The sequence below is a fragment of the Sinocyclocheilus rhinocerous genome, unplaced genomic scaffold, assembly GCF_001515625.1.
Source record: "Sinocyclocheilus rhinocerous isolate Xijiao unplaced genomic scaffold, SAMN03320098_v1.1 scaffold3283, whole genome shotgun sequence".
Classification (NCBI taxonomy): Eukaryota; Metazoa; Chordata; class Actinopteri; order Cypriniformes; family Cyprinidae; genus Sinocyclocheilus; species Sinocyclocheilus rhinocerous.
Window position 1 is genome coordinate 338,060 of NW_015650698.1, and position 10,943 is coordinate 349,002.

The 10,943-nt window shown below is 37.6% G+C and overlaps 2 protein-coding genes across 3 annotated transcripts in view; one reads left to right on the forward strand and one right to left on the reverse strand.

Annotated features, from left to right (window-relative positions):
• Window positions 1-3,315: 3,315 nt before the first annotated feature.
• Window positions 3,316-8,680, reverse strand: nup42 (nucleoporin 42). The gene is made up of 6 exons (XM_016517498.1): window positions 8,313-8,680; window positions 7,136-7,301; window positions 6,881-6,957; window positions 5,446-5,532; window positions 5,256-5,367; window positions 3,316-3,840 (listed from the first exon to the last, which is right to left on the reverse strand). Exons 1-6 carry the CDS (start codon window positions 8,571-8,573, stop codon window positions 3,407-3,409), a joined length of 1,137 nt encoding a protein of 378 aa, XP_016372984.1. The 5' UTR covers window positions 8,574-8,680; the 3' UTR covers window positions 3,316-3,406.
• Window positions 8,681-10,253: 1,573 nt separating this feature from the next.
• Window positions 10,254-10,943, forward strand: part of cyp51 (cytochrome P450, family 51) — a 10,245-nt gene continuing 9,555 nt past the window's right edge. The window contains exon 1 of one of the 2 annotated variants that reach the window (XM_016517506.1): window positions 10,254-10,470. In XM_016517506.1, coding sequence (XP_016372992.1) covers window positions 10,420-10,470 — 51 coding nt within the window. In that variant the 5' untranslated portion in view covers window positions 10,254-10,419. Of the gene's footprint in view, window positions 10,576-10,943 lie in introns of both variants that reach the window. The other variant, XM_016517505.1, reaches the window with a different exon arrangement.

The window sequence follows — 10,943 nt, forward strand, 5'->3', positions numbered from 1 at the left end:
CTTTCTCTAGGAGTGACACGATCTCCTGACTTAAAATCGAGGCCTCCCCAGGACGTACCGTCGTAGGAAGAACCCCGCTGAAAGGAGGTGGCCCTTTCCAAAACTGGATGGTGTAACCGTGTCGAACGGTGCGTAGTACCCATCATGAGACGTCGGGCAGGCATCTCCACGTGGCCCAATAGTCTACCAGGGGTTTTAGACGTTCTACGGTTGGAACGTTCACCTGATTATCCCGTATAGGGTCCCGGAGCACCTGAGTGGCGGGAAAAACTATAATGGGAAGATGTCCAATTGTCCTGTCGGGCCTGCCCACCACCCCAAAAGTGGGAGCTTTGAAGGCTGTCATAAACGGGCCATGCTTGCATGACCCTTGGGCTTTCTCTCGAACTCTGAAGGGTGGAACGCACAGAGTATCTGAGGGGGTGCTCGTCGACCTAAAACTGCCCGAGGCGCAATATGCGGCGGGACCGTCAAGATCTGAGTCAGGAGGCCACAACGAGAGAGGCGAATACGCTTGTGCGGTTCGCTAGAAATGGGGACGTCCAAAAGAAAAGTCCTTCTCCTTAATGTCAGTGAGAGTGAGCCAAAGATGGCGCTCAGCTGACACTAAACCTGCCATGGACCTGCCCACTGCCTGAGCCGTGTGCTTGGTAGCCCTAAGCGCCAAGTCAGTAGCTCTTCTGAGCTCTTTAACGGCCTCTGGGGTCAGGCCCTCTCCCTCATCCAGCTCCTTGAGCACATCTGCCTGATAAGCCTGGAGTACACCCATAGAATGGAGTGTAGAGAGGCCTACGGGGCTGAGACGGAGTGCGGCTGGACAAAAATCGATCGTCCAGTTTCGACTGGGACTGAGTTTGCGCTGGCTCGCTATCCCACTCTAACCCCAGCTTATCCACAGTGCGCGTTACAACGTCTAATAGTTCGCTGTAAGACGGGGAAGTGCGTTTCTCCTGTCCACTCGGAGGGAGAGAACTGCACAGTTCGCCCAATAAATCCTCCGAATCGGAGGCTGCTGTGGACAGCACGTCTTCATCATACGGCATACAACTGAAAGACATCGCATCGCGAGCTTCCGGGGTAGGCCGCAAATTATCATTGACAAAGACCACGGGATCCCTGTAGCGCTCTTTGAGCACTTGCACATGGCTTGGAGAGAGCGAGAGAAAAGGAGAGAATTCCGTTGACTCACCCTCTAAGCACCTCGGCTCGCATGCGTCACCCCAAGCGACCGTCTCGTGCGGCACCTCGGCAACCGCAGAAACGGGATAGCGGGGGTTAGACGCGAGGACTACTTTATTTGAGAAGGCCGCGAACCTCGAGCGCAGTGGTTTTAGCCGTAGGCTATCACAGTGTTGACAATCAGAAAGGCCGCTAAGTGCCGCTTGAGCGTGTTGTAAGCCCAAACATTGCACGCACCTGTCATGAGTGTCTCCTCCTGCGATAAACCTGTCACACGGCTCGATGCATCTCCTGTAGCTCATCGTGTCCGCTGAAGAGGAGTAAACTGCTCTTTCGAAGGAATTACGCATTGGGGGCGGTGCTAAGCGCTATTTGGCCAATGAATTGGCGTGATGGTATAAGGGCTTCAGACATTCGTCACACCGAAGGTGTTCCCAAAGCGATGACGCCATCGCAGCATCAAAGTGAGCCTATGAGAGGGAACCGCATCCATCATGATGTGCAATTTTATAATAATTAATTATAAATAATTAATATTATTAAAACCTACAATAATATGGTTTTTGGATATGGTATATAAAAATGATTCTGTGGTGAAGTAAATACTACAGAAAAACAAAAGTAATTTCTTTTAAGGTCAGGCAATAATAAAAAAAAAAAAAAAAAACCAAAGTAAATAATTTATTAGTACTCAATTCAAGCTTGTAGAAATTAAAGCGTAAATATCAGTAGATATATCAGTAGAAACGTAGATGTTTCTAAATAAAATATACAGTAAATTATAAAAGCATGGTATAATTAGGTGCTATTTTAAGTAAAATGAAAGCATTGCCAAGTAAGCTTTGATCAAGTGAAAATTACTTATTTACTGGTCAAGCTAAAGTTGCTTATTTTCTGTTAAATTTACTTAACTTAGACAAGTAGATTTTATTTAATTCTATATGTGAAATTAAATATAATTATGTAATATTTACTTAATTTCTTTAGGAATGTTAAGTTCAATAGTAAGTAGATTGTACAGTAGTAGCAGTAAAATGTACTTAAAATGTGTTAATTGTTATTAAGACTTTATCAAGTAAATCCTACAAGTAACTTTTTCAGCGTACGAGAATAATTTCTTGCAAATGCAGCATCGTAGTCTTTGAAGTGCCATGTAAATACCATTGTTTATAAATAAGAGAATCATTCAGTACCATAGTATATCTGATACACTGAGCAATAAAACATAAAAAAAAAATCATTCCAATTAGATTAAAAAGGGCTTTACATACAAAGTTGCAAATAAATAAATAAATGTGGTTCTGGTTGGTTGCTAGGGTGTTGGTAGAGTGTTCTAGGCAGTTATTATAGTTAATTAAAACTAAATAAAATAAATGTGACCCTGGACCACAAAACATTCTTAATTGTCAATTTTTTTGAAATTGAGATTTATGCATCACCTGAAAGCTGAATAAATAAGCTTTCCATTGATGTATGGTTTGTTATGATAGGACAATATCTTATTCAATGAAAATCTGGAATCTGAGGGTGCAAAAAAATCTAAATATTGAGAAAAAAATCGCCTTTAAATTTGTCCAAATGAAGTTCTTAGCAATGCATATTACTAATCAAAAATTAAGTTTTGATATATTTACGGTAGGAAATTTACTAAATATCTTCATGGAACATGATCTTTACTTAATATCCTAATGATTTTTGGCATAAAAGAAAAATCTATAATTTTGACCCATACAATGTATTGTTGGCTATTACTACAAATATACCCCAGCGACTTAACACTGCTTTTGTGCTCCAGAGTCACAAATGTTAACTGAAATAAAAACTTGAAAAACATTTTTCCATCTAGTTGCCAAAGAAACATTTCTAATTTTCATTTAGTTTACACCTTGATGTACTAAAATTAAAACTGAAATAAAAACAAGATACTATACAGAAAAAAAAACTAATAAAAATGACAAATATGCACAACAAAATTACTTGGAAAAAAATGAAAAATATAATTCAAATTATAAATAAAAAACTAAATGCATCCCAATATTTATCATAGACGGATAAAATATTTATTTGTTAATATTACTTCTTTTGCAATAATTGTTTTACTCAGTCCATCACCGATTCTATTTTTTCATAGACGTAAAGTCTCTTAAAACAAAGACACACACTCTCTCTTGGTCTATAAACACGTTTAATAATATTGCATTAAACAGACAAACCCCCAGAGTCCGCATTAGACCACGAGGAGGTCAGCAGGAGGCGGTTTGAGAGGGATCTGTCCCAGCGTGAAGCGTTTAGCTGTGAACTCCTTCAGTTCTTCTGCCGTCAGGTCACTGTGGGCCGAGAACAGACCAGTGTCTGCAGCTCTAGTGCTGCTCTGACCGAAGCCACCGCCGTCAGCCGGTGCCGGGGACCCTCCTGGAGACGGCTTGAAGCTGAACGCAGACACAGAGCTGGACGCTGCTGCAGCGCTGGATTTGTCGTCTGCGGCTGGTCCTGCGAAAGAAAAGGAGGACGCAGACGCAGCAGGAGCACTGAAACCTGACGGGGGCTGAGCGAACGCGCCACTGCCAAAACCAGAGGCATGCTGGGTATTTGTCGCTCCAAAGCCAGTTTTGGATGGGGCGAAGCTGAAACTGCTACTGCTCTGAGAGCCTGGACCAAACCCTGAGAAAACAACACAACATTTCATTTCGTAAGATCACAGAAATGTTGAGATCCCATTTTTCAAGAGCTGGTTGGTTGCATTTAAATCAGGCTACTACATGACCATACAAACTACATTCAAATACAAACATTTTGGCAACACTTTACAATAAGCTCCCATTAGTTAACGAGAAATAAATTTGTTACAGTATTTATGTTTAATGTATATTTGTTTTATTTTTTATTTGTGACCCTGGAGCACAAAAGCAGTCGCTGGGGTATATTTGTAGCAATAGCCAACAATACATTGTATGGGTCAAAATTATAAATTTTTCTTTTATGCCAAAAATCATTAGGATATTCAGTAAAGATCATGTTCCATGAAGATATTTTGTAAATTTCCTACTGTAAATATATCAAAACTTAATTTTTGATTAGTAATATGCATTGCTAAGAACTTCATTTGGACAACTTTAAAGATGATTTTCTCAATATTTAGATTTTTTTGCACCCTCAGATTCCAGATTTTCAAATAGTTGTATCTCAGCCAAATATTGTCCTATCCTAACAAACCATACATCAATGGAAAGCTTATTTATTCAGCTTTCAGATGATGCATAAATCTCAATTTCGGAAAATTGACCCTTATTACTGGTTTTGTGCTCCAGGGTCACATAACACATAAAATTTTTATTTTATTTTTCTAATGTTTCTTATTTATTCTTACCATTTTTATTAGCATCCCTTCATTTATGTTTATTTATATATTAAAATATTCACACACAGTTATTTTAAATTGTAATGATATTTTACAGTTTTTACTGTATTTTTGACCAAATAAATGCAGCCTCGGTGAGCAGAAGAGACTTCTTTAAAAAACATTTAAAAAAAATCTTACAGACCCTAAATTTTGGTAGTGTACAATTCATCTTAAATTAATCTAAAAACAAAATTATGTTGCATAATTACTAGTTAGCGTTTACTGAGTGTTAATTTTAGACCCTATATATGTATTAATCGTTTATTAGTAAATGCTGAAATCTACATGAACTAACATTAATAAATGCTTCAGAAGTGTTTTTCAATGTTCGTTCAAATGGAACCTTACTGTAAAGTGTTTCCACAATTTTGTCTGTAAAACTCTATAAGAGTTTCTTTATATGTACTTGTGATAAAAATGTTGTTATCATTAGTTTTTCTAGATCCCATCTTATTAAATAAGTCCTTCAAAGCTTGTCCTGATCAAAATCGTTGCCTCATGGCATAAATTAGGCAGACCAAAAACGTATGTTTTAGAGACAAGTGCTACAATATTGACATTTTTGTGGTTGTCTGTCTGTCAGTGAGTCACTCTAGTCGACTGGATATATTAAAAAAAAAATTGGAAATATAATTTGTTCCATTTCCCAAGATTTCTGACTGAATCCAGAACAAACCTCCTGCTCCAAAGCCAGATGATGAAGATGAAGATGTGGTTCCAAACCCTGATGCAGAGGAGCCGAACTCATGTGTTGATGTTTGGGAACTGGGGTCATTGAGCTCGGAGATCTGAGGACATCAATCACATGGCTTCAGCTATGTTTGTGCATGCGGTTCAGTGTCAGATGAAGCTTGTGAAGATCTTACCACACTGATCCGAGTGGAGCTGCTCATGGTCCGCAGCTCCTGAACTCTGCTCCTCCATTGGTCTGCCAGCTGCTGAACAGAGTTCATCTGAAACAACACAGATTGAGAGCTTTTACAAACATCAAACCAGAACTCTCAGCGAGTGCCAAGTTAACTCGCAACAGAAATGTGACCCTGGAGCACAAAACCAGTCATAAGGGTCAATTTTTTTAAATTGAGATTTATGCATCATCTGAAAGATGAATAAATGAGCTTTCCATTGATGTATGGTTTGTTAGGATAGGACAATACAGAGTTCATCTGAAACAACACAGATTGAGAGCTTTTACAAACATCAAACCAGAACTCTCAGCGAGTGCCAAGTTAACTGGCAACAGAAATGTGACCCTGGAGCACAAAACCAGTCATAAGCGTCAATTTTTTTAAATTGAGATTTATGCATCATCTGAAAGATGAATAAATGAGCTTTCCATTGATGTATGGTTTGTTAGGATAGGACAATATTTGAAAATCTGGAATCTGAGGGTGCAAAAAAATCTAAATATTGAGAAAATCATCTTTAAAGTTGTCCAAATGAAGTTCTTAGCAATGTATATTACTAATCAAAAATTAAGTTTTGATATATTTACGGTAGGAAATGTACTAAATATCTTCATGGAACATGATCTTTACTTAATATCCTAATGATTTTTGGCATAAAAGAAAAATCTATAATTTTGACCCATACAATGTATTGTTGGCTATTGCTACAAATATACCCCAGCGACTTAACACTGCCTTTGTGCTTCAGGGTCACTAATCAGTTTTAAGATAAATTGTAGCAATGATGCGGTTGGAGTCTTAATACTTTTATTCATCAAGGACGCATTAATCAAAAGTGACAGTAAAGACATTTATAATGCTGCAAAAGATTTCTGTTTCAAATAAATACTGTTCTTTAGAACCTTTTATTCATCTGTGAATCTTGAAAAATAAAATGCATCACAGTTTCCACAAAAATATTGTGCAGCACAACTGATTTCAACATTGATAATAATCAGAAATGTTTATTAAATTAATCAAAAGTGACAGTAAAGACATTTATAACGCTGCAAAAGATTTCTATTTCAAATAAATGCTGTTCTTTAGAACCGTTTATTAATCTGTGACTCTTGAAAAATAAAATGCATCACGGTTTCCACAAAAATATCGTGCAGCACAACTGTTCTCAACATTGATAATAATCAGAAATGTTTAATTGCAATAATATTTCAAAATTTTACAGCATTTTTGATCAAATAAATTTAGAAAGACTTCTTTCTAAAACAAAAGGTGAGGTAAGCTTACATTAACGATTAAATATGTGCACATAAAAGCTCCCTCAAATGCACAGATGCTGCTGCAATGTTGCGTATTAATCTTCTCTTTCATTGTAGAAGTGAAGTCGTGGTCTTACGTAAGCCTGTAAATCACCAGATGCTCGGCCAGTGTAATACTCCAGCCTCAGCTCCTCAGGAGACACCTCGACAAACCCTGCAAAACACACAGATAACATTCACAACACGAAGACAAAACTCCTCCGTTTACTCCCAGAATAATCCAACGCAACAGCTTAGACGCAGCAGTTCAGGAGAGAACATTTTCACTGTGCGAAACCCACAAGCTATTTGCTTTAGAGGCAAAAGACTGAAAGTCTGAGTGCTAAACTCACCTGAAAGCTTGCCGGGGAGGACAGAATAACAGGAAAACGGCCACTGACCCGAAGTCTGCCAGATCTCCATGTCTTTCTGGATAGTATCCCTGAAATAAAAGCAAGCATGCAACAGTGAGACAAAGCGCAGTGCATCAGAAGAGTTCATTTGCAAAAGCCGATAACGCCACTTTAAAAAAAAAAACACGAGAAAAAATCTGTTGTTTTTGCCTATGCATGTTCATTCATGTCTTTTTATAATAAAAAAAAAAATTGAGTCCCGATGTCCTCTACCGAGGATGTAGCATAATTATGAATGAAATATAATTTTTTACATTTTTTAATGCTCTAAACAATGTAATGACATGAAAAAATGCTAATTTTTTTCTTAAAATGCTTTGCCGGGTCTTAAGAGGTTAATACAGTATTATTATTAAAAAGAGTATTTATTATTACAGAATTAATACACTTTAAAAGAATATACTGAATGTAATATTTTCAGACACTTATTGCATTTCTTTGCAAATGAAATGTAAATGTATTATAGTTTAAATTGATAGTCAATGCACTCAAAAGTGCATCGTATATCATATGTAATTTTATAATTATTTCTATTGTCTTTGAAATATGTTACATGTGCACTGACAACTGACCAAATAAACTGAAAATATACACTGCCGTTCAAAAGCTTGGGATCAGTAAGATTTGTAATGTTTTTTAAAGAAGACTCTTATGCTCGTCAAGGCTGCATTTATTTGATCAAAAATACAGAAAAAACTGTGATATTGTGAAATATTATTACCATTTAAAATACTTGATTTCTATTTTAATATACTTTAAAATATAATTTATTTCTGTGATGCAAAGCTTAATTTTCAGCATCATTACTCCATTCAGTGTCTCGTGATCCTTCAGAAATCATTCTAATATGCTGATTTATTATCAATGTTGGAAACAGCTTTGCTGCTTAATATTTTTTTTGGAACCTGTGATACTTTTTTTCTGAATTCTTTGATGAATGAAGTTAAAAAGAACAGCATTTATTTAATTTATTTAAAATAGAAATCACTATTATCCATTATAAATCAATGTGATAAACGAGTTAGGTCAAAAGTAACCTGATTACATTACCTAAAATGTGTAATGTAACGGATTACGTTACTAACCGCGATTTCTGTCATGTTATTTGCAATCAGTAATGGATTACTCTGGTTATACCATGGTACTTGTTTTGTAAGACACACTCGGTTGAATCAGGCTGTATCTGGATTCTATTTTGCTCACAAAAACATAACGTTGTTAAATATATAACGTGTAATACGTGTGTGTTTGTTTGACCTCCTCTGCTCGGCTGCTGGGTTCCTCTGTAATCTCCTCCTCTTTCGCCTCTCGGATGTTCATTCCAGCACTTTTCTCCGTATCTACAGCGACCTTGAAGAAAGAAGTTACACACCGTCATTTTTAAACTTTACAAACACAAATAATGTGCTGTTTGTGGAGCGGAGAGTTTGACGCTGCTTCTCGAGCGACGGCCACCGGCGTGACGCAAGACGCACATTCGGACGTAAACAATGTTTTTCAAAATAAAAGTCTTGACGCGGCGCCTCTGGGGATCTTTAAAACGTTTGAGCTATATTAAAACATTTATTACATAAAATAAAGATCTGATCTAGTATTCAACTGGGTTGAGTTCATCAAGACAGTTTTCTGTCTTTGTAGAAAAAGTTTAATTTACTTATGCAGCATGTTAGCTGGAAACTTTGAAGGTATATATATAGCATGTTGTTAACATGTTTTAACATGATTAGCATGTTGCTAGCATGTTGTTAGCATAGTTAACATGTAGATAACATGTTGCTAGCATGTTTCTAGCATGATTATCATATTGTTAGCAGGATTAGCATGTAATTAGCATGTTTTTAACATGATTAACATGATGCTAGCATGTTTTTATCATGATTAGCATGTTGTTATCATGATTAGCATGTTTCCAACATGTCATTAGAATGGTTTTAACATGACTAGCATGCTGCTAACATGTTTCTACATGATTAGTATGATGTTAGCATTTTTGCTAACTTGATTAACATGTTGCTAACATGTTGTTAACATAGCATGTTGCTAGCATGATTAGCATGTTGTTAGCATATTGCTAGCTTGTTTCTAACATGATTGGCTTGTTGTTAACATATTGCTAGCTTGTTTCTAGCATGATTGGCATGTTGCTAGCATGATTAGCATGTTGTTAGCATGTTTCTAACATAATTAGCATGTTGCTTGAATGAATTAGTACATTGTTTCTAGGCTTGGCTTGTGAGACAGACAGACAGACAGACAGATAGACAGATAGATAGATTAGAAATATTAGGTAGAATGGATTCTTAAATGAGTCTAATGGCGTAGAAATGGTACATAGAAGGGAAGGTTGATTGAGTCTCAAGGGATTCTGGGAGTTTAAAGAGGTCATATGATGCGATTTCATTTTTTCCTTTCTCTTTGGAGTGTTACAAGCTCTTGGTGCATAAAGAAGATCTGTAAAGTTGCAAAGACTAAAGTCTTTGACAGTTGGAATTTGAATCTTTTAAATGCATAAATGAATAGTCTTGGCTCATTTGAACATTCCGTCAATGTAAGTCCATGAGATTTTTATGATTTTTAATCTTAATTTTTATGAAAACTGTAAGTCCGATCAGTTAGAAAAGAGCAAGCACACTAAATCAGAACAATCTTAAGATCTGAGCTGAGTTTAGAGGTTGTAGCTTAAAAGCACTAGGAGTAGCGTTCAGAAATGTTAGTCTCATAAGAATAATAAGAAGAAGCAGCTTAAATAGCAGATCAGTAAGACCTGTTTCGCGGTATTTGCATTTAACTGCAGCAATAAACGCATCTGTAATGCTTCCAACTCAGAGAACCGATTCGGTATGTAATCGATATGTAACGCTACTTGAGTAGTTGGACGCGAAACTGGACCATAAGCGACGCAGGTGACGTCATATAGAAAGACATCAGTTCAGGCAGCGTCCGACCAATCAGAGTGCGAGACGGCGTACGCGGCGCATGGACTTACTTGATGGACACACCCAGACGACCAATGAGCGGCCTGCTCACATCAGGCGGGGGCGGGACCTGGGCTGAGCGGAGACGGGCAGGTATTAAAGTCTATAGTGATATCAGAGAGATGCCAGTTGGACGTCAGTGGTCTAGGACATCGTCAACATCTTAATAAGCTCTTTACATTTTTTTTGCATGCTTTATTAAAACCACCTGATTTCCTGGCCTGTGCTGTGGGCTAGATAATAAGTGAAATGACGATCCTGGAAGTGAGCGGTCAGCTGCTCGAGAACACCGTGCAGAAGATGAGTCTGACCTCAGTGCTGCTCGCCGCTTCTGTGCTCACACTCACTCTGGGATACCTGAGCAAACTCCTGTTCACACAGCAGCAGCAGCACGCTGGAGATGAAGTGAGTGCACGATATTACCTAAAGTTCAGGAACTGCTTGTAAATCTGCGTGCATGAAAATCATTTAATCTACTTGCATGAGTAATTATCACGTCTAGTGTTGAGATCATTGGGACTGTAGTAAGAGTGCTGGCTAGTGTGTGATGTGGAATTAAAGTAAATAGAAGTCAATGTCATCTCTCCATCTTTCTATACTTTGTTCTGTCTGTCTGTCTGTCTGTCTATCTATCTATCTATCTATCTATCTATCTATCTGTCCATCTGTCCATCCATCCATCCATCCATCCGTCCATCCGTCTATCCGTTCATCTATCTGTCTGTTTTTCCATCCATCCATCTATCTGTCCGTCCGTCCATCTATCCATCTAT